The sequence below is a fragment of the Kryptolebias marmoratus genome, linkage group LG3 (assembly GCF_001649575.2).
Source record: "Kryptolebias marmoratus isolate JLee-2015 linkage group LG3, ASM164957v2, whole genome shotgun sequence".
NCBI lineage: Eukaryota > Metazoa > Chordata > Actinopteri > Cyprinodontiformes > Rivulidae > Kryptolebias > Kryptolebias marmoratus.
In genome coordinates, this window is record NC_051432.1 from 3,486,915 (window position 1) to 3,514,610 (window position 27,696).

A 27,696-nucleotide genomic window follows, 5' to 3' on the forward strand; every position below is an offset into this window, starting at 1 on the left:
AAAAAAATGTATATATTGCACCATTATTTTTTTGACCTAACAGCAAAAATGATCTGCTCTCTGGGCGAAGTGGAGCATTTGGTCTGACTGGAGGAGCCGTTAACGAATATGAGCCGAAAACATTCTTTTCTCTCTCTTTTCATCCCAATGGTGCATTGGAAAGAACATGTTGCCACAGATGCTGTAAATACTGCATGTAGACCAGATGTGGCAATAAAATACAGAATTCCAATGTCATTTTTGACAGAATTGTTCCAGACACGGACGTATCAGAGCCAGAGCCTTTTTTCACGTGTTAATGATCCCAACCCGCACTATCGCATCTGCAGAAACTTTTTGGTGACTGTTTTGACCCTGGACTGGAGCTTTAAGAATTTGCTCCAGATCTCAACGCTGTAGGTTTTATTTGTGCTTCTGTCTCTATATAAACACAGAGACACGTTAGTCACAGTCTGGTCGCGTGCAGTTTGTGCAGCTGTCTGGTGGGAACATGCAGCGCAGTGGCAGGGCCTGAAAGTGGGGGGGGGCCAATGGCCCCCTGGCCCCAGTGGTTCCGGCGCCTATGGCATCAGCTAACGTCAGACTGTGAAGAGACATGTTCTGTACCCTTAATGTGGGTACAGGGTAAGTTTTATTGTCAATAAAATTGAAGCCAATTTGAAAAATGATTTAGGTAGTAATTTTTCCCCTCTACATTGAGCCTATCTGTCCATCCATAAGACAGAACACAGTAAGGTGTTTGTGGTCTAACACCACAAATATTTAGGGTGGAAAATGTCATCAGACTGTGGCTCCACACTGGATCTTATTTTTATTAAGCCCATTTCCACCAAAGAAATGTTGAGTGGTACTCGTGAAGTCTACTACTCCGATTGTAAACTGGTTTGGAGAGGCCGGTAAGCATCAATAGGTAGGTTCTTCACATTGCAACTGATTGCTGCAGTTTCAAGTTCTTACATGTTCCTGAATTGAACTGTTTGTTGATTTACTCCATGGAAAACGTCATTATCTGTGGAACTGACCTTTCACCCCACCCCAATCATGTATACTCAATAGCCATATGTGTTCAGGAGTGTTGTGTGTGGGAGTTCATGCTTTGAATGTGGATTACTCTCACAATTTACTGGCAGGCGCATTGTGTACCATTACTTTTTTTAAAAATAAAACTAAGGCTAATTGTTGCATTTTATAGTGTTTTCTTCGTGGAGATGAAGGCCAGTTTACATCTCAGCCAAGCTTGCGCTCTCTAGATTTAAATCCAAATTTGCAGAGCGCCAATATGTCTTCAAACCGGCAGCAAAAAAATAATCTCTTTTAAAAAGCGGCGCTGTCTGGTGGTCACGTGACTGAACCCCCCACACACGTGACAAGACAAAGCGGAAGTGAGCTTGCGCAGACAGCGGCCGGAGCGGAGCTCAGACTGGAGCGGTCTCAGCAGCGAACCTGAACAGTTAGGGCTGAACGAGGAAAAAGAAAAATAACTCCAGCTGTCCTGTTTAATGTCGGCTCGGTCCTTCACCTGTTTAATGACTTGTTTGAATTTACTCACATGGCTGACACAGGACGCCAGGACCTCTCTGGTAAGGCTTCATTTTAGGTGTTTTTTTATTTTTTTTACTTCGCCGTTACTCGACAGTGTGTTTATTTTTACTCACCTGTCTTCGTCCTTGTTCTCATAAGAAATGCCTGGCTGGTTGTTTGCCACCTTTAAACACTTCGAGGTCCATCTTGGTGTTTTAAACTTTAGAAGACATTAGTTATCGCTGTGTTTCTGCGGGGTACAGTGCAGCTCTGTATCAACAAGTGTGCGTGTTTGGGCTCTGATGAACTCTTGTGGACAAAGTTAGGTAGGATGTCATTGGATGTACATCTACGGCTGATTAACTTTTGGAGTCAACCTGATTGCATTTGGCTGACACATCCAGCTGACATCAGGAAACACAAAAATGTCTGTAACTCTCAGCCAGATTTACAGATATTGGGCTAAAAGTTGGTGTAGTAGTCGCTGAGAGTCCTCCTCAATGCATACTCAGAGCACTATTTCATCGCACGACATCTTTGCCTAAAACTATGGCATTAACCTTTACAGTCAACACTATCTGTTAGCAAATTATGCCTCGAACCACTGGTCATAGTTCAATGAAACTCTAGGAATTTAATTTATGTGAAAGACATTTGTAAAGTAATACTTTGACAGTAATAAGTGCTTTGAGAAGGAGTTGCATCTTTTTGTGTTTGTTTTGTATCTTTAGCCTCAGCTACCTAAAGTGCAGGCTGTAATGACTGAATCACCTGCTGTAATAACAGGGTTTTTGCTGTTATTTTCTTGCGTAATGTCTGAGAGGTTGCAGGGCTCCTGTGATTACTGGATTTATTTAACAGGGTGAGACTGTCCTGTAAAAACTCGGTGTCACCCACAGCTGAAATCCCTCATGTATAATGATCACTCTTCGGACAGAAAGCTCCTTCCTTACATGGATGGTTCAGGTCGCAGTTTTTTGAGATGCTGATGATGTTGGATTAAGTGTGAGTTCAGTCTCCATCTGTTGTTTCGGTACTATTTGATTGAGACTAAGTCCTGGGTCATAGCAATTATTTGACATATTTAGATTTCCTGGCCAGCCCTCTTAAGATGCGGTACACCCTGACTGACCTGGTGGTTTCTTGTTGTCGAAAAATGTCTTTAAGAAAGTAAGGAAGCAGAGGTTGAAAGATTTTTTATTTTTTAAATTTGAACGTAGAGAAGCACTTACTGCTATTTTCAGCTCTGATCCTTTTTCTTTACCTGCTTCTCCTTTCCGGGTCATGGGGAGCTGGTGTCCGTCTTCAGCAGTCATTGTGCAAGAGGCGGGGTACGCCCTGGACAGGTCACAAGTCCGTCACAGGGACACACGGAGACAAACAATCAATCACAGTCTCACTCACACCTAGGGACAATTTTGAGTTTCTGTTTAATCTGACATGCATGTTTTTGATCTGCGGAAGGAAACCGGAGCAACCGGTAAAAACCCCTTGCATGCACAGGGAGAACATGGAAACTCCACCCAGAAATCACCCAGGACCGTCTTTCTGCAAGACAACAGAGCCAACCACCCTGCAGCCACATGCAAAATCATTTTTACAGTTTATGCTTGACATGAACATTTGAAGTGTTTATATTATAGTGTTTACCATTTACACTTTTAAATGTTCTCCAAAACAACACGAGCTAAAAGGTCCTTTTACTGTCACGGATCTTTCTTGTCACTCAGTGGTTGGTTTGAAAAGTCTTTCAAGTTGTATAACCAGCCAAAAAGCTCCAGTTTTGTCTGAAACTAGAGGTTGACTGACTGATACGTGTTTTTTCTATGACCAACACCAATACTGAGTTTTAGAAATCAGGATGGCCGATATGCAACACAGACTATTTTTCATTTAACAAAATACATTCATATTTTCTTAACTTAAATAAACATATATTAAACAACTATTAGAAAAACTTGTACTCCTAAAAATAATATATAAAAGAACGTTCTCACTTAAAAAAAACTAAATTGTGGGTTACAGTAAGCGTGCTGTAGCAAATGCTTCATCTTCATTTTTGTACTCAGTAATTCATTAAGTATGCACAGGCATGGCTGATTGTCTGTTTTTTTAAGGTGGCCAATATCAGCTGATTCCAATCAGTCAACAGATTTATCAGTCTGTCTCTACCAAACATCTCCCAGACACTTTGGGGTTTGTCTACATGCATTTTGGCAAATTTCTGTGTGCCTTTTATGTTTGTTTTTTGTTTTGTTTTTCTGCCAACAGTGTATCCCTCCTGGGTTTTCTTCCATGGAGCTCATTATAGTTCGAAATGCGACAGATAGTGCGATCAGAAAGTGACGGACCATGAGCTTGGAGTTCAGCTTGAACAGTTTTGGATGGTTTCCTTGGCTTTTTTTCTGCTATTTGTCTGATTAACCTGGTGTTGCATTTCCTCTTGCTTCCACATCCTGGGAGGTTGGCTTCAGTCTCATAAACCTTCTACTTTTATATAATCTTGTCAGCTGTTGGTCAGAGGAACATGAAGCTATTGGAGATGGTTTTGGAGCCTTTACCTTTAACATTAATATCTATAATCTTCTTTCTGAGCTCCTTAGACAGCTCTTTGTTTTATCTGCTCCATGTTCAGTGTGATAAACACAATGATACCAAACTCCCCACCTGCTGTTTGATCCCGTTAAATCTGCTGAATGTCAGATGGAAAGCTTGAAGGCACCTGTGATACTAAATAAGGTCAACCAGTTTGAATCATGACTATAATGCAAAGATTACTAGTTTCTTTAAAGGTACCAACAAATCTGTCCACACTATTCTAGCACATTTTTTGTAAAATAAACAACATAAACATAAACAACACATAATTTCTTTTCACATTTTTTTGTTTACTGTATCACATACTAAAGGAATCCAGATATACATCAGACAATTGCTTTGGACTGAATCCCTTTTCTTGAGAAATGAAGTATTGTTTTAATGAGCTGTAAGGTACCAACATATTTAATCGCCATTTGTATGTGAACTTCTAAGACACTCTGTCCTCCTGACTGAAGAAAGCACAGAGCGTGGATATCAGCACGTCGCCTCTTTGCGTCAACGGCCCTGTGTGCGCTTGACTGACCTCCTGGGAACGTTAGAGATTTTCCAATGTTGATTGAGGGGGGAAAATTAATGTGCCTGTTCGTATCGGAAAAGTTTCACTCTGCGACCTGGGTTTAAGAGAATCTGATCGCTGTTGCCGTGTACACGAACACAAATGCCCTGGTTCCACTGAAAAACAGCAATGTGTAAACTTGGCCAAAGATTCGTCCTTCAGCGTGCCAGCCTGTGGGTGGCCTTTCTCTTTGGATCAATCAATCAATCAATCAATCAATCAATCAATCAAATTTTATTTGTATAGCACATTTCAGCAGCAAGGCATTTCAAGGTGCTTTACATAATTAAAAAACAAGATAAAAACAGCATGTGACATTGACTAAACAGTAAGAAAGAGAAAAACATGGAAGACATCAAAAACCCGCACTCTAACTGGATGACCAGATTAGATCTAAGGGCTGATGCATGGCTGTTGATAGATTTCCAGTCGTGACCGGATGGCCGAAGGCTATCTTCCAGAGCTCTGTAGGTGACTGTGAACCAAAAGATTAGTTCACCCACCCTGAGTTTATCACTGGGTGGACTGATGACAGATCTGCAGCTGCTTTTGTTTGTCTGACAACTGTCTGCTGTGACGATCAACACACTCCTCTGACAAAAGGAAGGTATGAACAGGTTCATCATTTTGGTCACAGCTGGTTGAAATGTTTTTGTGATTGCCAGTTTGCAGCGCCGGCTGCATTTGCAACTGGTAAAAGTCAATAATGAGTAAATAAGTAGAGGCAAGGTGCTCGTCGGGGTGTTCTTAGGCGCCCAAACAAGAAGTGATCCCTTTAAATATGGCTTTGGCTTTCAGCAGAAAACCACTCGTGTTATAAATTCTTTCCAGCTGATTTCCTCCGACATCTCAGCTGCAACAGACTGTCAGGATCTGTGTTTCGTGTTACGTTTGGTCGTCTTTTGTGTTCATCGTTGTCCTTGTGTTTAGTTTTTCTCTGTGTTTTCCTGCCACTCCTTAGTTTATTCAGTTCTCTGCTCCTAAGCTCCCATCCCACCCACTCTCACCTGTTCCCGATGGTGTTTCTGTTTTTTATATACCCTGTGTCTTCACTCTTTTTGGTTGCTGCATTACCCTGTCTTCCGATTCTTCCGATTGTTCTCTGGGAGCTCAGCTTTTGTTTTCCTTGAGCTCCCCGTGTCAGCCTGCTTCCTGGGTCTATCTGAAAACACTCTCCACACCGTGACACCGACAGCTTTAGGACAAAATAAACCCAAAACTTAAAGCTGAACTTAAAATCAAATCTTAAAAAATTGACATTTCATGAATGTTATTTAGTCAAACATCCACACAATATTGCAGGGACCCATTTTTCTGACCTGACACTTAAATAACTTGTTTTTAGCGTTTAAGTCAATAATTTCCAAAATGGGTGAATTGTGGGGCAGACTTCTGTCCTGGGTTCATGACGTACGCTGTGCCAAGAACGCTGCTACTGTCCGGTTGTTTACTAGTGGAAATGTAAGAAGAAGCCTTTTTTTAAAACGCAAAGAAATGCCGGAAGACTATTCAGGAGTAATGGATATACAGCCATACCAGTATCAACCTGAACTGACGGCTGGATCTCCAGAATCAGATGAAAACTTTTCAGATTTGGATTCTGATGATCATCAGGACCGTCATGGCCGACAAAACAACACACATATGACCAAGTTGGGAATGTGGAACGGTGAGAACCGATTACCCCCAGATCATTGTCATGACATCGGCACACGACACTGCAACTCAACATAAAGCAGCAGGAGAGAGCTAACGTTGCTAATTTAAAGCTAAATGTATGCTAACTCAAAAACAACATGACTGCACATCAGAATAGCGTTTATGAACTCTCACACCAGAGTAAATTAATCAATAGCAGTTTCAGATTATGACATTTGTTTAATCACTCATGGATTGTTTATATTTTTTCATCAATAACAAACTGCTCTGAATCCCAAACTGATCTCAGGCTGTCGGCCTGTAAGCAGCTCAGACCTTTTAATGACAGCGTTCACGTCACGTTTGAAGTGAAACTTCCTGTTTCTTGTCTCCTTCTCTGTGGAGATGTACTCCTCCACATTTGACTTTCCTTTGAAATTAAAATAGTTGGTAAGAGTTCCTGGTTTTTATTGGCATGAAGCCAGTTACCCGCAGTAACGAGTGTTAGAGCGGTGCTTCCCTTTGAAGTGATCCGAACCCGATGTACCGGTATTCATCCACTCACCGATGAATGGCTGAATGCTCGGGAACCTTAGTGGCTCTGTGGACGTCACACATCAAGGGGGTCACGAAAAAAGACGAAAACACTCAAGTGTTCAATGTTCAGTATTTTTAAAAAAAAGTTTTTATTATTTTTACAATAAGCATATTTAATGCTTTTTTTTCAACTGATGTTTACTTCAAAACACTTCAGTTCAGCTTTAAAGACTGAGAGTCAACTTAAAAAAAAAAAAAATCCCTGAAAGCCATTTTACTAAGTCATGTGGTTGGAAATGTATAATTGTTTGTTTCTTACACATTTTGAAAAAAAATAAACAAATCCTCCCTTTACTAGGATACATATTTAATCACAAATAAATGTCAGCTGATATTTAGTCTGCAGAGAGTGACAACAGATACACTTACAGCTTCCCATTTGTTGGCAATTTTGTGTCACAACTTGTTGCTTGTGAAAATAACAAATCTGTTCCATATTTTTATATCCTCCTCCAAACTAAATGGGCCTGAAAATTTCTCCGCCACGTCATGAAATGTTGAACTTTCCTCTTGTTTACGCTCCGCGCTGCTGACCAATACTGAACTCAGCAGTTTATTTCCTGCTGCTTCACGTCTCCGCCGCAGCGTCCGTCCAGGCCGCCAGCCTCGTGGGTTTGTCTGCTGACTTCTCGTGTCTGACTAAGATTGATGCATCAGCGCCTCGGATGTTGTTCCGCTGTGGTTTTACAGAGCAGTAACTCGTATATTTCCTGTAGGGGTCCTGCCCAGCTCTGAGTTGGTAACCAGCCTTGCAGGCAAATTGCTGAGTGTAAAACGAGTTGGTAAACTGTTTGACCTTGTTTCTCGAGAGCAGCCGGTTCAAGTGAACCTAAACCACGTGACAGGCATTAGGACTAAAAACCTGCGTTGAGGATTTTCCTGTTTCCAGCTACACACACTGCTCTTCTATTAAAAATCGTTTAGCGAACAAAGAAAATAGAATTTTAATTAGTATATTATATTGTTTGAGTTTTCTGCTCTCAGTGAATCCTGGCCTTCAGTGTTTCTGCCATTTTACAGATGTTTTTTGCGATTTAAAGGGATAATTCAGCCATTTGGAAGCACGTTTCTGTGGAAAATGTATATTTTCTGTAGATAGCTTTTTTTACCAACCACAGTTTGGCAAAGTAGCTTTTCAGTTCTGTCAGAATTAAACTAATGGCTTCTCTGACAGCTTCTAAAACCAGAATAAATTACTGTCAGGTTAAAACAGGCTTCAATCTCTGAAATTTCAAACGCGGTTAGCATTACACACTTATTTATGTTACATTTTATAATTATTAGCAAACAGAAAGGGCAGCATTAGTATCACTTTAGGAATCAATCTCAGCAGGAATTTCATGTTTTTTGTCTGAAAAATTTTGTAGTGCAAAAATAATGACGGTGTGAAGTTTAAATATCAGCGTTTGCTTGAACCACTTTCAAATTTTAAAGACTGGAGTTGTTTTAGACGGCAATATCTGTTTTGGCAGCTGGTCCACATAGGCTGTATTGACAAGCTAATAATGGTTGGTCCAAGTGAACCCTCTTCTAAAGTGTTTTTTTTTTCCTTTTGCTGTCCTAAAACAACTCCAGTCTTAAAAATTTCACAGCAGTTTATGTGAACACTCTTATTTAAACCTTTACACAGCAGTCAGCTTTGCATTGAACGGTTTTTCTGACAGAAATATGATCAAATCCCTGCATGACGCGACCACGGGCGGCACCAGAAGTGCTCCATGCCTTCTGCTGCCACGGTTTGCATTTGCAAATAACCACAGAATTCCACAGCGTAATATGATGTCAAGGTTTAGATAAGAGCGTTCGTGTAAACCTCCATGAAACTCTGGAGGCTGGGGTTGTTTTCAGATGGCAACAGTCCTCTTTAGTCTTGGTTGAATCTGTTAGCTCGTCTGTGCTGTCAGACATAAACTCTGTTTGTCCAAACTGAGGCCATTCAAACAGCCATCTACAACAGGTATTAATTATTATTATTTTTAATTATTATTAACAAGATATTAATGATTTGTCACTGAACACAGAAATCCACTTCAGAACAACCGAACTATCCTTTTAATCAAGTTTAACTAGCTTTTATGTACCTCTCTCTGTTCCTTCATACAAACTCAGTCACATTGAAACATTAAGATGATTGTTATTTAGTTGTTTTTTAATTTTTTTGGCTCTGAACTGTTTAGTGAATCTATAACACCTGCTTGTTGATATGCACTACATTGGTGTCAGCAGACAGACTCTTCGGAAAATTGATTTTTCTATTTCAGTGGATCAGACACTTTCTACGCAAAACAGGGACAGGTTAGAAGTTACTTTTCTGCCACCTTTATGTTGATAAGTGCGTGCAGACAGAAGTTAAACGTCTTGTGCAGCCGGGCTGAACAGAGAGAAGTCGCCTCACGGTGTCTGACCGAGAACAGGTCAGAGCGAGGAAAACGGCCTGTTGACGCACGGGCATGTCGTGCAGGCAGGACGCCTTTGCCGTAGCTTACTCAGGTTTATTTCCATTTCAAATATATTTTATTTCAAGACTAAACAGAATCTGTTTGAACAGAAAACAGTTGATCAATCTCAAGTCCCAGGTTTCCACTTTCCTTTCAGCCGTGCGTCTGTTGTGTCTTTCCAAGACTTTCTGGGATGCTGATTACAATCTGTTTGTCATGTGGACGAGTCGTGTTTGTTGTGGCTGTAGCCGGCCTGACCCGGGTTGATCTGCAACATTCTCAGTAGTGATAGAAGGTCGCCTCACGCTCACAGTCATTGAATTGTTGACATTGATTTACCTCGGTGTGGCTTGCGTGCTCAGGCGAGCCTCAAGCTGACCGTCGAGCTTTCTGTTCCTCTTTCTGCTCAGCCGTGTTAGATTGTGCGGTTTCAGCGTGTGGTCGATTTGTTGCCCTTGGTTTTACTTTTTCAAGAGTTCGCTTGATTTCACTTCGGTCTTTGTTATGTAGCGCTAATTTTTGCAGCAGCAGATTTCATCTCAGGTCACCTAAAGGAGGATAGAAACAAATTAAAGGAGGACTCAACTCAATCCACTCATACCTGGGCTGTTAAAATGACCAGTCAGCTGCAATTGGGTGCAGTGTTCAAGAAGGTCACAGGTGCAGTTACCAGCTGCTGCCTTTCTGTGTGGAGTTTACATGTTGTCCCTGTACATGCGTGGTGCTCCAGTTTCCTCCTACAGGCCAAAAACGTGCATGTTGGATTAGCTGGTAACTCTAAATTGTCTCTAAGTGTGAATGAGGGCGTGAATGGTTGTTTGTCTCGTTTCTCTCTCTGTGTGCCTGTGATGGACTGACAACCTGTCCGCGGTGTACCCCGCTCCCCACGACCCTGCACTGAAAAGTGGGTAAAGAAAACGGATGGATGCCTTGCAATTAAATCTGATTAATTCTGCAGTCTGTTTGCCATTTTCCACGTTGTTACAGCCTTGTACCCAGCTGACATACAGCTATCTGAAAACTAGAGTGAAAAACTACTTGAAAGAAATCCTAAGTCAATGTTCCTTACAGGCGTGGAGGAAAAAGAAATGACTGATATTGTAAACAAGTGCGAATGCAAAATATCCTCAGATTGCAATGATATTGATATAACAACCTTAAAGTAAATTATAGACTCTCAACCACCAACATACATCCCTAAGTTATGATTCCAAATTGGTGAAGGTCCTGTTGTAAAATAAAAATTATAAAGCTAAAGTTGTACAGCCAAATAAAACAGGTCATAAGCAGTTGCTGTTTTTGACAAGTCTTTATCACATTTGTTAAAGTTAAACATTAATCTTGTTGTGCACGAGGACTATAAAATGAAGCACAAGATCCTAACACTAGGGGATCAGTCTCAGCTACTACCACTGAGAACTTTAGGTCAATTTCTGTGACATTTACTAAATTAGAATTTTTTTTTAATGTCAGCTGGCAATGGCAGTCATCTTGAATTGGGTTGACTCCATATGTCAATCACTTGTTGATGTACATCCAATTATTTATTTCTGTATGCTTCATTAGAATTGGTCCAGTAAATCACAAACACGTGCAAAAATGTTATCGCCCACCTTCGCCTTTTGGGGCAGGTGAAAGGGTAACATCCGGGTACAAAGTGGGAGAATGATTTGCCAAATTGACCATCACCTGTTTATTGTTATCTTGAAGTAAAAGCTTTGTTTTCTCAAAATAATGAGATGGTTATGATGTAAAAATATGGGATTCTTGTATTACACCCAGTTTCATTGTTCAGTATCACTGTGGTGATACTTTTAAGTGATGTTGATCAGTGATGGATCCATTTTGAGGCAACATCCATGCTAATTTCTGATTTGTTTTATTGGGATTTTTGACATCATTTCTAGGCATTATGAGAAAATTACCTTTTTTAAAATTGAAATAATAATTTTAATCTATTGTTTAGAAAAGGAGTATTGTTATGTTGAGATAATGTTATCAAAATATTTTTCTAGGCTCTTTGCCCTCTTCTAGCTTCTGTAAAAATTAGAATTAAAAGAATTAAAAGTTGTTTTATCTCATTCTGGTTTTTGGTTGTCCTAATAAAACAGAAGAATTCTTTATGAATCAAATTTTTTAATACCGTATTATCCGGACTATAAGGCGCACTTAAAGGCCTTCAATTTTCTCAAAAAACGACAGTGCGCCTTATAATCCAGTGCGCCCTATAGTGTGGAAAATCATAAGCACCTTTGTTTTGTTTTCTTTCCTCCAGCGGAGCAGGAGAACCTGCTCTCCCCGGTGACTCAGTACGGCTCCACAGACGGCAGCTGCGAGTACGGTCATCGCGATCACCAGAGTAACCACCATGACAGCAGCCACGACAGCCGCAGCTTCTCCTCCACGACAACAGCAGGCCACTGGGTCAGGGCGGAGCAGGAGGAGGAGGCCATCCGCAGGAAGCTCAAGTACTTCTTCATGAGTCCCTGCGACAAATATCACGCCAAGGGCCGCAAGCCCTTCAAGCTGTTCCTGCAGCTGCTTAAGATATTTTTTGTCACAGCTCAGGTTTGTTATAATCACATTTTCTTCTTCTTTTCTTTTTTAAACAAAGTGTTATTTTTTTTACCAGGACCTATGAGCTACAGTCAAGCTACAAAATAGAAAACGCAAATTAGCTTTTAAGGCAAATACAGCACAAAATGTTATCAGTAAAATTAAAACAACTGTGTAAAATATTTGACTGTGAATAAACTTTTGCAGCTTCCTTCTTTATGTCTTTATGTCTTCATGTACATAAACAGAAATGTGATATTTAAAGTCTGTTTGGAGACACAAAGTGTACTTTGTTAGTGGTGTAACTAGAACATAATGCATCTTATTTTATTTCATAAGACTATGGCTTGTTTTTATGTAAATGGATCTTTATTTTCTTAAAAATCTTGAGTTTAGACAAATCTGCTGTATGGCACCTTGTTTTAGGTGGCATTAGGATAGAATAAAGTACAGTTAATGTGCTCAGTTAATTAGGAGGAGAAACACCAGAGAAGTGTATCACCTCTTTTGCTGATATTAAAGAAAATCCTGTTGTCTGGCATTAGAGTGAATATGAAACTATTCATCTGATAATGGCTTCTGTTTCAGTTCCTCATCTTTTTCTTCACATGTTAAACCTTTTTTTTTATTATTGTTCAGTTGGTGATGTTTGGCCTCAGTAACCAGGTGGTGGTGACGTTCAAAGAGGAGAACACGATGACCTTCAAACATCTTTTTCTCAAAGACTACGACGAACCCTCAGACGACTCCTTTGCTGTTTACACGCAGAAGGACGTCTACGACCACATCTTCTATGCTGTGTACAAGGTAAGGGCTGTCCACACGGGAACAATTTTTATAAATATACAGAGATTTGCTTTTTTTATTTCAGCCTTTTGTACACATAGAAACAGCTTTTGAGGAGACCCAAAACGATATTAAATGATGAAAAATCTTAATCTTGTTTTTTCACACCTCTAATCTAAAGGTATCTCACTGAGCTGCAGCTAGTTGGTGACTCAAAATTGCAAGAAAATGGGCAAATCTTCCATTGCAGTCTCACTTATTTTGAGTGTTTGTGACCAGCGAGCCATGAGACAAACACAGACAGAGGATACTACATATTCACCTACCTTTAATTACAGTGGATATGAAGGCATCCCAGTATCTAAACTCGTCAAACTGTTGACAGTGCCTGAGAAAAAGTGATATGAAAGCTGCAATACCAGTTATCATACAGTTTGTGTTTATCAAGTAGACTTTCACAACTTCGGATGTTTTACTGTCAGCCAAAGTTCTGGACAGACCAACATTCTACTTATTTTACAATCAAGACTTGAAGAATGAAGGCTGAAAGTGGATTTCCTGGTTAAAATAAAAATTGGATAAATAAAGGTTCTAAAGCTTGTTGTCATAATGTCCCTGCACCAGTTGTTGGTGTGATTATTGGATCGTTTTTGTTTAACAAATGATCCAATAATCAACAGATTATTTATAAGTTGTCAGTTTTTGTAGTAGTGAGTTTGTTTCCCCGTGCTTATAAAGCTCATATAAGCATTTTTTTCTCAGTTTCTCTGATCTTGTTCCCCTCTCAGTACCTGACGTTACCAGAGACCACAGTGGGGCGGTACGCATACGTCTATGATGTCGGCGTGAACGACAGCGCGCTCTCGCTCTGCCAGCACTACTACAAAAAGGGCCAGATCGACCCAGCCAACGACACGTTCAACATAGACCCTGACATCGTCGCAGGTACGTGAACTGAGCTTCACACGCTCCACAATCTTGGTTTCATAACCGCAGCGGCTCCTGAAAGCTGCCCTCGGCTCCGAGCGGTGCTGATTTGTGAGTCTTTACACAATGTGACAACTTGTTGCTCTGAGAAAACAGCTCACATTTACAAGAATTAACTTTAAAGGAGATATGAACGATGATTGTATAGAAACTGTTTATCTGAGAACTGAGTATAGAGTATGTGTCATATGACAAAGTTCATCTGATAACTCCAGCAAAGACACAGAAAAATCACAAGTTAAACCTTATTTTTCTTAAGAATTAAAGCTCCTAGTTTATGGTAAAACACACATGACGCACAAAATGGAAACAGTGCCTTAAGTGAAAAACCTGATCAAATCTGTCCAAGCTGCTGAACAATCGGACGGCTGCTTAAAGTGGGAAAACCACCAGTTTTAAAAACAATCTAAAAGATTCTCATACAGCGGACTGCAAAATACACCCCATTTAGTATTTTCTCTGTTTGCCTTCCAGTAGGAAATGTAAAAAAGAATTTTCTGAAAGTTAGCATTGTTTTTTTTTATTGTAGACAAATTAAAAAAACTCTTTTATATGTAAAAATTATTTTATTGTAAAACAAACAAAAAATAGAAACGCTGAGTATGGAAAAGTTCCTGATTGCTTAAGTCAGGTTTGGCCAACCCTGGTCCTCGAGGGCCACCATCCTGCATGTTTTACTTGTTCCTCTGCTCCAACACACCTGATTTGAATCAATGGCTGATTAACAGGCTTCTGCAGAACATGAAGAGGTGATTTAACCTCTGAATCAGGTGTGTTGGAGCAGAGAAACAAGGAAAACATGCAGGATAGTGGCCCTCGAGGACCAGGATTGCCCACACCTGGCTTAAGTTTTGTCCTTGATGGACAAAAAGTTCAGTTTTAATCCTGTCTGACCACAGCAGCTATTTACTCATGTTTGAGGAGTATCTAATTTAATATAATTCCAATAATAATTTCAAATTCCAAACAATTTGCCTTATTTTCTTTAAGTAATATCTTTTTCGTGCCACTCATCCACTCGTCCATCTTTGAGGAGCTTTTAGTGATTCTGCACACGGATCCTCCCATCCCTGCAGAAGAGCTGCGGCTCCATCAGGGTCACCTTTGACCTCCTGGTTGCTTCTCTGATTGTTGCCGGGTCCGTGCATTTTCGTTGGACAAACCTCTCTCAGCAGGTTCGCTGTGGTGGCATCATTTTTCCCTTTTCTAATAATAGATTCAGTGAGCTGCATATCTTTTATTTAAGAAATCCCAGGGACTTCTAAACAATCCCAGCACTTAAGTTGTTATACCAATAAAGATGTGTTTTTGGTTATTACGTGCACAGTGAATGGAGAAATCTTAAATGTATTGAGATTTTCTCTTAGTTTTTCTGATCCTCTTTGAGGCATTCGTTCCATGTTGACCTTTTAATTTATAGAGGCCTTTATTTTCAGAGTGTGTTTCTAAATTGCTGGGGTTTTGTAATCCAACACACTGTCATGAACGTTTCATGTGATTTGTCTTTAGTTAGAAATGATTAAAGTGACAGAACTGTAATTATAGTCATTGCAGCTGCGTTCATTTCATTGTTTTCACAAAAAAATCAGTGACAGTTTTGTACTTCCTAAATATTTGTCACCTGCTGTTGCTTAATAGACGATATCCGCTCTGAAATACTCACAGTATTGCATCCTGTCTATTGAGCAAAAATAAACATTATAGACATTTATAAAATGCAGCTTTAAGCCCATACATCACCTTTCACCCTATAAAAGTAGTAGCTCATGAATGAATATGGAGAACATCTCTGTTCATGTTAGGAAAAAAATATACTTTTGAGAGTTCGTATGATCTAAAATATAGGAGGTTTCAAATGTTTATGTAGTGGCTGTAAATGCTATTTTCAGTGTCACAATGAGATCATTGAAATCATTTCTTCATCACCAAAGGCTTTGTTCAGGAAACGTTTCCCAGTTCTTTCCAGTTAAATAAAGTTTTTCATAATCTCAGAGTTTCTTACTTCCTCATTTTGTTGTGTTTGACTCATAAGTTACCAAGAAGTGTCAACAATGGAAATATCTTTCGTCACCTAATTCCACATGTACATGAAACTCTGTTTTTTTTGTAAATCTGACCAGATATGACTGTTTTTATACGCGCATGAGATGGAAAATAATTTGTCCGAGTCTTTTCCCTGATCCTTCCTCTCTGTGTTCAGATTGCATCGGGGTGAACCCTCTGTCTGTCCCCTCGGCTCCGCTCACCAGCAGCTACAAGAACTTCACGCTCAAGTTCCACAAGTAAGACTTTATTTTTCCACATGGCGTCGGCCCCAAACGCACCTGGCCTTCGATGACAAGGTGATCGCGTTTGGATCTGACGTTCTGGCCTCTAGTCTGTTTCTGGAAATTTACCCTCCTCCTGATCACTTAAATAAACTTTATTTTGTCTTCTTTGTGTTTCTTTTCAAGGCTGATAAATGTTACCATACAGTTCCAGCTGAAGGCCATCAACATTCAGACGATCATCAACAACGAGATCCCTGACTGCTACACTTTCCACATAACGGTGAGTTTAAAAGATAAAGAGATTAAACGCCTAGCGTTCCTTGAAGGAATGCGTGTTGTCCGCAGCATTTCAAGCCGGACTTTTAGACTAAGATGATCTTGTGTTGAGAAAGGACACAAACATAGCCGTTTTGCTCAAACCTTTACTCTGAAATTTTACCTTGGATTTCCCAAAACCCTCGTCAGTAAAAGACGGATTTAAATCAAATGATTCACATGTTTGTCTCTTCCTTCTAGATCGTTCTGGACAACAAGGCTCACAGCGGCAAGGTGAAGATCTGGTTGGAAAACCAGGCGAAAATAAAGGAGTGCAGAGACCCGAGCGTCTCCGGACACGGTGAGACGCCTCATTAGGAACTGCTGCATTTGAACATGACGGAGGCGTGAGCGTGGGGGAAGTCTGCTGCTTGTAAACAAGAAGGAAATGGTTACATGCACATCATGTTACTGACGGAGCAGAACCTTTAGAAACTTTCAGATAAATATCCTCAAAACACTTCTTGTTGTAGATATTATTATTATTATTAAACTTGAGGTGTTCAGACCTTTATTTGTGTTCCTGATCATGGAAACATGATCAAATTGTTGTTAAGAGCTGCTGAAGCGAAAGATAATCTTTGTTGCTGTAATTAAACAAACACCAGTGTGTAGCCAAAGTGAAATTGAAGAGAGCTCGCAGCTTTTTTATTTATTTATTTTTTTCATTTTTTCATCGTTTGAACCTCCAGCTGACAGCTATACACGAGTGGCGTTCGACGTGGCTGTGGCTCTGTTGTGCCTGCTGTCCCTGCTGCTGTGTGGACGCTCCATCCTGAGAGGCATCATTCTGCAGCAGGTGGGAAAACTGTTTCCAGCCAAAGGAAAACGTACAACAAAAGAAAGCTCGGGGTTGCAGCGTTTAAGAGTAATGGTGACCAAGTTCAGGAATGGTTGAGAGAAACGAAGCCTTATTTTTTAAAACTTCATCAATGTTCTTCAATATTGATGTACTTCAGTGTTTGATCTGTGCTTCACAGTCTCTGTTTTGTTGCCGTACAGTTCAGAAAATTAGAGTTTTGGAGGTGGGTGTATGTTTGATTTACACAACATAAGTAGCACTTATAGATGCAAAATTGTGAAGCAAAGAAGAAGTAAGAGAAAACACAAAAACAGGAAACATGAGCATGCAAACTATTGATCCCCAAATTCAGTACTTTGTTTGGCCAGTTCCAGCATCAGGTCTCTTCAGGTCCGTCTCCAGGATCTTGGTCCATCTTGTCTCTGGAGTTTTTGTCCGTTCTTCAGGACCAAACTGCTGCAGCTCCGTCAGGTTGGATGGTGCTGCCTGTGTCCAACAATCTTTAAACCAAACCAGAGACTCTCAGTAGAACTGAGGACAGCCTTGAGCTTTCTAGCTCCTTTACCTGGTTCTCCTTAAACCAGTGGAGTGTTCCTTCAGCAGAGAGTTTAGAGTCATTGTCCTGCAGGAAGGTGGACCATCTCAGTCCCAGTCAGTAAACTTAAACAAGTTTCCCTCAAGACTTTTAAGAATTTGTCTCCGTCCATCTTTTCTTTCACTCTGACCAGTTTCACAGTGATGTTAAAACAGCCTGACAATATGATGCTGCCACCACCGTGCTTCACTGTAGGGACGACGTTCTCAGCATGAGGTGAAGACATCTTGCCCCAAACATGATGTTGTCTGAGACGGACAGAAAGTTCAGTTTTAGTCCTATCTGACCACAACACCACCTTCCACAGGTTTGGAGAGTCTTCAGTGAGACTTTCGGCAAAATTCAAACAATTGTCTTTATTATTTCTTTAAACAAAGACTTTTTCCTGCCACTCGTCCACTCGTCCAGCTCTGTGCAGCCTCTAGTTGTCCTGTAGACAGATCCTCCCACCTCTGCAGAAGAGCTGCAGCTCCATCAGGGTTATCTTTGGTGTCCTGGATGTTTCACTCGGTCTGTGAGTTTTGGAGGATGATCCTCTCCTGGCAGCTTTGCTGTGTTTGCATCAGTTTTCTATTTCCTAGAAACAGATTTAAAAGAGCTCCATGGGATGTTCAGGGTTCTGGGATATTTTATTTATAACCCAACTCTGATCTGTAGTTCTCCACAACTTTGTCTCTGACCTGTGTGGAGAGTTCCTTGGTCTTCATGCTGTCTCTTGTAGCTTTTACTGCTTGGAGGAGTTGACCTGGTGATGGTCCTGGGGCTGTCAGAGGAGGTGTTTATACACTGAGATCATTTGACACTAAGATTATTCACAGCTGGATCTTAGTTAACTAATTCTGTGGTTTCTGACGGGAATGATTGATGTCTGAAAGCAAAGAGGGTGAATACATATGCAAAAAAAAAAAAAAAAATTCCCCATTTAAGTTTATTATTCTGGTGTATTTTGTGTAGGTTTATTACTTATAACCAAACTGCTAAGCTCTTTAAATTCCGAGAACAGAGAACACCAAGGAGGTGAATACTTCTGCAGCCGGCTGTGAAGCGCTCGTTCAGGACCTGCACAGTTTTTACCTTCGACTTGTTCTGCAGGAGTTTGTGCAGTACTTCAAGGAGACCCTGGATCGTAAAGTGTGCTGGGCGGACCGGCTTGAGTTTATCAACGGCTGGTACATCCTCCTCATCATCAGCGACATCTTCACCATCACAGGCAGCATCATCAAGATCGGCATCGAGTCAAAGGTCGGATACCAGCTCACCTTGTACTCTCAGCTTACATTACATAATTATTCAACGTGGTTGTTTCCTTTCTCCCCGCAGACCATGTCGTCCTATGATCTCTGTGGCATCCTCTTAGGGACCTCCACTCTCCTGGTGTGGGTGGGAGTCATCCGCTACCTCACCTTCTTCCAGAAGTACAATGTAAGTCCCAGCTGCTCTGACACACAACGTCTGGTAACGCCACAAGAACATTGTTCCTCCGAGCGCTCGGGTGTGGTGGAATGACTCTGGTTCGCTCACCCTCACCTCATTTGTTCTGCCTCCGTGCTTTTTCCCGCCGCAGATTCTCATCATCACCCTCCAGGCGGCGTTCCCAAATGTGATTCGCTTCTGCTGCTGCGTCGCAGTCATCTACCTGGGCTACTGCTTCTGCGGCTGGATCGTCCTCGGACCGTACCACGTGAAGGTGAGGAAACGCGAGAACATTTTCAGCGCCACTCGGAGAGATTTGGCGTTTGTTCTCAGCCACGCCGGCGCTACTGTGGCCTTTTGAGGAAAACTGTTACCAACTTCTTTCCACTCGATATTGTTTTAAGACAAAATTTAAAGAAAACACACACACCTACAAAACGATTTTGGATAGAAAAAGTAATGAAAACTTTTCAGATTTTTTTTCCTTATTGCTTTTCAGATATATGTATTCCAGCTCGTAGGAAAAGCCAACTTTTTGGTCAGGGCTGAGATCTCTTCAGCTTTTAATACAGTCCAAACCTACATTTGATCAAAAGGCCTTTTATACACCAGTTTGGTTTGAGTAACATTATGATGGGATGGATTTATGTGCCAGAGCAAACCAAACTAATATAAAATGCAGATACTTCTGTCAGCAGCAGTCGGCTTTATGATGATGAACCTGGTCATGGCCCAGTTCCTGCAGGTTATAAAATGGAGAGAGTGGTAGAAATATATAACGATTATAACTGATGCTTTTCAGCTTATTGTGAGGCTGTCATAAGCGTTTGTCCTTTCACATTTTCTCATTGATTGAACTATACGGACCAGGTTTTATTGTGCTCTCTCTGAATCAGTCTTATCTTTTTCTTTAGTGTCATGATTTCATCGTGTGTCTCTGAAAGAAACTCTTTAAATCAGATTTAATGACCCAGGTCACTCTGTGCTGCACGCTCCAGACAAGAAAAAGGGTTTTGTTCTTGTTGCCATAACTGAATTAAATAAGATGTCATCTTTTACACTGTGATTGGTGAAGTCTAAAACGTAGTGTTACAGGTATTTGTTTTTAATTTGCTGTGTTTATTGATGCCCTGGATGCTTTTATCCCATGTTCATTATTTTTTTAAGGTTATATGTTTATGTTAGTTGTTTTTGATGATAAGTGCTGAACTATGTGTGGTGTTCACTGCAAAACTATTTGACCTACGGGTACAAATAATAAAAAAAATAAAATAAAGTAACCTGAACCTGATAATGTAGAAGGTCTAAAGTGTCAGTATTACACATTTAAAAAAGATGCCGGAGATTAAAGCTTCTTAAATATACCTCAGATTAGAAAAATATCGAACTTTTCCTTTCAGTTTACGTTTTTCTTTCTCAGATTTCACTCTGCCTTTCCACACTAATAGGTTATCGTTTGGCGCTGTCTGTATCATATAACTGTAAAATAAAACTAAGATTGTTATCCTAGGTTTCTAAAACTGAGGTGCCAAATTTTTGAGGGTTTTTTTCTTTTCTTTTTTTTTTTTAACTTTCAGAATAAAACAAATATTTACTTTGTAAACTGTTAGGATTAACTATTAAACTGATTTATTTCGGGGGGTTTTCTTGTAGATTTCTCCCAGCACAAAGAATCTGTGAAACTTTACAAACGTTCGCTACTTCCTTTTGTGTAAATAATATCCAAATAGTTACAGTGCTGGAAAACAAAACTATTTCCCCAATTACAGATTTCTTCTGTTTTTGCTTTTTTCTTGTCATGCTCAAATGTTTCAGATCAGCAAAGATATCTTGAGGAAGTCCAAAAAGCAGTTTTCAAATGATGATTTCATTCGTTAGGGGAAAAGACTACCCGAACCAGCCTGACCTGAAGGATGAAGAAATGTCCTAAAGCCGTTATCCACAAATGGACAAACCAAAGAACAGTGGTGAACTTACCCAGGAGCAGCCGGCAGGCCGACTAAAATGACTCCAAAATCACATCAACGACTCATCCGGGAGGTTCTGAAAGAACCCAGAACAACATCTACAGCCCTGCAGGCCTCACTGTCTCTGTTAAGGTCAGAGGTCCCAATTCAACAGTAAGAAAGAGACGAAGGGGAAAAAATGGCCTCCATGGAGGAGTTTCACGGCCAAAACCACAGCTGAGCAAAAACAACACAAAGACCTGTCTCACATTTGCCAAAAAAAACATCTATTCTGTGGACCGACGAGCCAAAAATAAAACTTTTTAGAAGGCGTGCATCCAGTTACATCTGCTTTTCAGTCCCCACGGCAGCAGTCAAACACGGTGGTGGTAGTGTGGTAGTCTGGTGCTGATTTGCTGCTTCAGGACCTGGACGACTTGCTGTAATTGATGAAACCATGAATTCTGCCAGGAAATGTCCTGCCAACGTTCCTCCACGGTCGTGTGAACGAGTCATCGCCAGTTATCAACAAACGCTCGACTGCAGTTGTTGTCGCCAAGGGTGACGCAACTTGTTATTAGATTTAAGGAACAGGGCCAGGTTGGTTTGGAGAGTCTCTTTCCTCTTAACAGATGATATAAAGATTTTGTGTTTCCTCAGGTTATCTTTGTCTGATATCAGCTTTTGTTTTGATGATCTGAATCGTGTGACAAAAAGCAAAAACAGAAGAAATCTATAAATGTGGCCAATACTTTTTTCAGAGCACTGTGTCTGGCTCTTCACAGTTCCGCTCCCTGTCCTCGGTCTCCGAGTGCCTGTTCTCCCTCATTAACGGCGACGACATGTTCGTGACCTTCTCCGAGATGCAGGAGAGCAGTCCTCTGGTGTGGGTCTTCAGCCAACTCTACCTCTACACCTTCATCTCCCTCTTCATCTACATGGTGCTGTCCCTCTTCATCGCTCTCATCACAGGAGCCTACGAGACCATCAAGGTGGGGAATTGCCGCGCGGGCGTCTCCGAGCACGACGAGCTGTTTAAAAGATGCTCGCCCAGCTTGCCTTTCGCATCACGATTCTTCCCATTCTGCAGCGTCTGAAGTATCACTTTTGACTCTGTTACAATCCCGCAGCATCAAACCCAAGAGCCCATCCACATCACTGACCTGCACGCCTTCATAGCAGAGTGTACGGACGCGCCAAACTCAGGGAAGTTCAGGGGTCTGGAGACGTCCCCGTGCTCCATCTTTTGCTGCTGCGACAGGTCAGTAAACGTCACCCTGACAGAGGCCCAGTAACATAATTCACAGAGATGATGTTGCTGGTCGTTGTGTAAATAAGTACCGTATTTTCCGGAATATAAGGCGCACTTAAAAACCTTCAATGTTCTCAAAAAACGACAGTGTGCCTTATAATCCAGAGCACCTTATATATGTAAGAAGTCGTAATGTTTTACTCTGACTTTGGTAAACCGCTTGCAGCATTAAGGCTCAGTTATAGTCGCAGGGCTCCGTGCACAGTGGAGACGTTTATACTTGACGCTTACGTCGGTGCAGTGTCCTTCCGTGAGTTTAGAACCATTTGATTATCTTTGAGATCTCTTATAGAGGGATCATATAAATGCTGATACGGGCGAACCAGCTCCGCTAGAGCACCAAAACCCTCCATTTTGAATGGGGCGCGGCGTGCGGTCCGCACGAAGTTACAAAAATTGGGAGGTGCACGACGATGGTACCATTTTAATCTCCAAGAAGTGGTTGTGATCCCAGAGGTGCAGATGGAGCTGTTCAAACACAAATCAGGAAACGGACGAGAAATAGATTTAATCTTCTTCACATGTCCAGCTGCTGTTACTACAGCTGAACCTCTGCATAATCTGTTTAGGTTGTATTTATCGAGCACGGTGTGAATACACCTGAGGGAATCCTGAGTGACAAGAAATGCTCATTATTCCCAGCAGAGGGAGCACAAACAGCATCAAAACAAAACATGAGCAAAAGACAAAGCAAAAACAAAAAACAGTGATACCAACAAACTTGTAATAAAGGACTGAGCTTCATGTTTGTTGCCTCCTCAGAAAATATATTTGTATTTTCAATATAGTGTTATGTGTATAATCCTGTTAAAACAGTAGAGACAATAATGGGTTTTGTTAGACTAATATGAGTTTTTATTTAGTTCAGGTAGTGTCTCACTGGGCTGCAGCTGTTGGTAACAAGTTTGTGAGCAGCATTCATGAGGGAGTCTCCAAAATGTCTCGAAACCTTTGCGGGGCGAAATCTAGAGCTGTTTCGACACGTGCACAGGAGCTCACCCTGTGACAGAAAACATCTGAGGAAACAGCCCCAAACCTTAGTCTAAAAACCACGCATTGTAAAGCTGGTCTGAATCTGCCTCTCCGTTACAAAAGTGCACTCCTGCAGATTAAATCAAACGCGGTGACAGCTGCCGGAGGTGGGTGGAGGTGGGCAACGAAAGAATACGCACGGCCTAGAAAAACGCAGCTCAGTGTCTGTTTGGCCACAAACACTCAGGATTCGGTGCGACAGCAGATTTGAGTCTCCAGCAGCTGCAGCCCAGTGAGACACTGACTGACAGGAAAGTCTGAACTATTTGCTTAACCGTTTTAAAACCACCGGTGACACCGCGGCGCAAACTGTCTGAGTTGTTGTAAAATAGTTTGAATTAGAGTTTTGCGATCTCAGAAATGTTCAACCTGGACTTTTCAAGAATTTATAAAAAGAAAATCCAATTCCATTTTTGTCCTTTTCGTCTTAAAATACAGTTTTAGGTATTTAATTACTTAAGAATGGTAAATTCTTGACAGATTTTGAAAGTTCTATTTCTCCTGGAAAAAGGGTGTAAATTATTTACACACAGGGCATTTTTGACGCAATTATTGACAACAAATAGGCAAGAAAGACCATGCGTTTTAAGAAATATATCAATTATAATCGAGCTTAAAGGGTTAAAGTGATTCAGGTCAACAGGGGCCTGTACTACAAAGCAGATCCAACATATCCAGAGTTCCTTTAAGAGAGCTGCTTCAAATCTACCTGACTGTGAAGACTGTGCAGAGTTAGCAACTGGCTCCAGATCTGTGAGAGTTCATCTGGAACAAGATGAGTTGCATCAGAGAACCAATCGCAACCATGGATCGAAAAAATAAATAAAAATCAGTGACTAATCTTACTAATACTGCTGCACAGATCTAATCATTAGCATTAGGTGCCACCTTTTTATCAGGACTTGTTGGTGAAGGTTTGACTTCCTGCTAATGTTTCTACATCATCTGGCATTTCTTCGACTCTCTGCAGAACAACGTACGAAGACGTTCTGCTGGTGAACTGAGGCGGCCTCCCCACCCCCCGCTGGACGGCGCTGCACACTCCACACACCCAGCATCTGTGCGTCCGTCCGGCTCAAAGGTCGGCGGTGACGGAGGAGACGGAGGAGACGCCGAGCCGGACCAGCGAAAAGAACCCGTTCTGCTTCTCGGAGGGTTTTTAGTTTTTCCCAGAAATGAGAAGAAACGGAAGCTTTCCTCTGTAAGAAAAGGACTGAGCAGCGTCATCGATGACCACGACACAAACGTTTCTGTTTTTATTTGTTGTTTTTAAGAACAAAACACAGTATTTTTGTCTTTGCTTTGAATTGGTGCGGAGTACTGATCAAAAGCAGCGCCACCTCTTGGTGAACGGTGGTACGACGAGGACTGAGACACGCATGTACCAGACCGCTTTTATGGTTTTACTTTGTTTTTCTTTTGTACTGTTTCAAATGAACACTTTTGTATTTCCAGTTTTAATTATTACATTTTTAAAAACTAGTTTTAGTGTAAGAAATACTGAATAGAATAGAACAGAAATCACCTTTTATTGTCCCTCAGTGGGGAAATTTAGGTGCAAAGTGATTCACAAAGAGGTAATAAATCTAAAAACAGAAAACAAAATCTGAATAAGAGACTACTGGAAGATTTTTTTAGAATGGTGGGGGAGAAAGGAGTATTCTTTTAGTTCAGAAAACAAAGATTTGATCTGTTTTTCATGGTATTTTGAGATCAGAAGTGTCTATTATCGTTTATTAGTGTCTAGATTAATGTCGACTGGAGAGTAATTTAAAGCAAGTTTAACAAAGCAGGGCTTCCTTCCGTTAGCCTGGCTCGACATAACCTAAACCTCGAAGAGATAACGGACACAAAGATGGTGGTTCTTTCATTTCTGTGCGCGTTAACATGAAAAGGAGCACTCCGCGTGTCATTTAATGCTCCCCCACCCACCCAAAACATCACAATCCCCAAAATAAAATTATAACAAGGAAGAAAGAACAAACACTTGCTTCGAGGCTTGATTAATAAAGATCGTAGCCTAATAATAGAAAGTGGAGAATATAACAGGGTTCCCACAGTTAGGAGAAGAGGGGATCGTTCCCAATATGTGGCAGAAAACTGTTAGTTAATAAACTATCTGCTGCCGTTTCAGTCGGGACAGAAAGATCGGAGAGTTTTACCTCCAACAATTACGAGGTTTCTTTACCTCTGACTCCGTTTCATAATGTGCAAACCGCCTCGTTGAACAAATAATATATGTTATTGAGACATGTTCTCAAATTCAATCTAATATTAACTGTTTCATGGACGTCTCAGTAAACCTAGACAAGATAGGAAAAACGTTTACAGCTCACTGCACAACCTGTGTTTGGTTTATTTTTTATCATTTTTTCTCACTGCAGCCTAAAAGCAGCTTCCTGATGGTGCACGGCAGGGAGTATGACCGTATTCAAGTTTCCACGTGTGTTTTTTAGCTATTTCTGGTCCTGAAAATCATGCAAGTTAATTAATATTTTTAAAAAAACAAACGTTCTGGTCAAATAGGAAGACTTTCGAATGGTTGTGCCCATATATTTATTAGATTGTATGATAAAATGAAATTGTATCCCTTATTAAATGTTTGTGATTCAATTAAATCATTAAAATAATGACATTTAATGATTTATTAAACATGTAAAGGTAGCACACTGACTGATTTAAGATAGCTTGCTGGAGGTTTAGTTTTTATTCTTTGACGAGCCAACGTTTGCTTTAAAAAGGTCCGGCAGCGAGCGGAACCGTGAGCTTGTAGAAATGTTGTTTCAGTCGGGTGTTTCTGTCTGGATCATGAAGAACAGAAGAGGGGAAGAGGCTGAGCTTTTTCCTGACAAATAACCGAAACTTTAAACTTCGGACTGCTCCGGAGCAGGTGACGAGTTCAGCCTCTGTTGTCATGGCGATCCAGAAATCCTCCCTCTTGGTACAGAAAACTCTGACTTTCAGCTCAAGATGGCTGGCTCGGCCTGAAAGCCTGACTTCGTGGTACAGCCCTCGGCCCTGAAGCTGTGCGGCGTGGATCTCAGTGAAGGTCGTTCTGTTGCTGTAAACGGCGATGTGTCGTGTTGCCTTCAGTTCACAGGGATAATGAGAAACTCTGTGGTTTTGGTCAAAGAAAAAGCAGTTTTCCAGATCTGTGTGCACCGATCTTTAATGAGGTTTGTTCTCAAGAAACTACATCATTATGTGGGAGTTTAAATGGTAAACGCCCTCTCTGTCCCTCATTTCCTGTCAATGTGGAGACGTATCACTGATGATCGTTACCAAATCGGATCTGATTTAAAAGCTGGGCCTGAGGTAGCAAACAACGGGACCGATTACTGACAGCGGAAACATAATAACATCCTTCTGTTAGGACGCCTTCTTTTGTTGTTGTTGGAAATGAAATGTCTTGTTTTAAACTTTTGTCTTTTCGGGGACTTCCGTAGAGTAGTATCGCACTAGACGCACAACAGTCCCAGAAGTCTCGGCGCGTGGACACCAAGGGCTGCTCGGTGAGACGATTTAGGGTCCAAAATAAAAGTGGGTTAATGAAGCTCATCTATTCAGTCCCACATACCAGCAACCTTCCCATTTCTAAGCTAAATATACTGGTGAGCAATGGACTAAAATAATAAACGTACCAAATGGCTTTCATTTTAATAATGTTGCATGTATGTGTTTATTGTCTCGTATTACCAGGATGTACCTTTGCCTCAGTTCGATGATTGTCCAGTTTTAACGTGAACACCTACTGTGCACGTCCCTCAAGTGGATCTGCTTTGTGTCATAAACAGTAATGTCTGAGACATGTTCCTTGTTTTATTTATTTAGTTAGTTCATGCATTTAGATTTACAAATACCATAAACTCTTAACAAAGCTCAAACTAAATCACATACAATTTGAGTGAAAAAATCATGAAGAAAAAAGAAGAAAGTCTAGTCAAATGTGCCTTTTTCCTGACTGTAAAGCAATAAATTACACATGGACTTCCACAAATTAAATACAAAACAATTTGCAAAATGTGTCAATAATCTTAAATATTTTTCCAAAGGTTCATGCAATTACATTTTATTTCTTATGTTTTTTAATTGAATTATTGAATAATTAAATTAAAGGTGTAACATTTCTTGAAGGAATGCACATCGCCCGCTGCCTTTAATGCCAGAGATTTAACCTAAGATCATCTTACAATGAAAGAGAAATAAAAGACAAACAATGTTGACTCCAACAGTTAATGACAAACTTTTTAGGCAAAGATGCAGAATGTGGAGCACTCAGAATATGTGTTGCCAATAAATCTCAGCTACTACCACCCCAGATCTTAGCTCAA

General features: G+C 40.8%; 1 protein-coding gene across 1 annotated transcript; it reads left to right on the plus strand.

The window, feature by feature from the left end:
• Positions 1–1,382: 1,382 nt before the first annotated feature.
• On the plus strand, positions 1,383–27,171 carry mcoln1a (mucolipin TRP cation channel 1a). Its single transcript, XM_017427692.3, has 14 exons — positions 1,383–1,580; positions 11,627–11,919; positions 12,547–12,714; positions 13,482–13,638; positions 15,881–15,962; positions 16,134–16,230; positions 16,467–16,566; positions 16,958–17,064; positions 18,755–18,904; positions 18,983–19,084; positions 19,227–19,349; positions 21,807–22,013; positions 22,152–22,282; positions 24,336–27,171. The coding sequence occupies exons 1-14, from the start codon at positions 1,550–1,552 to the stop codon at positions 24,367–24,369; spliced, it is 1,782 nt and encodes a 593-aa protein (XP_017283181.1). The 5' UTR covers positions 1,383–1,549; the 3' UTR covers positions 24,370–27,171.
• Positions 27,172–27,696: the final 525 nt, after the last annotated feature.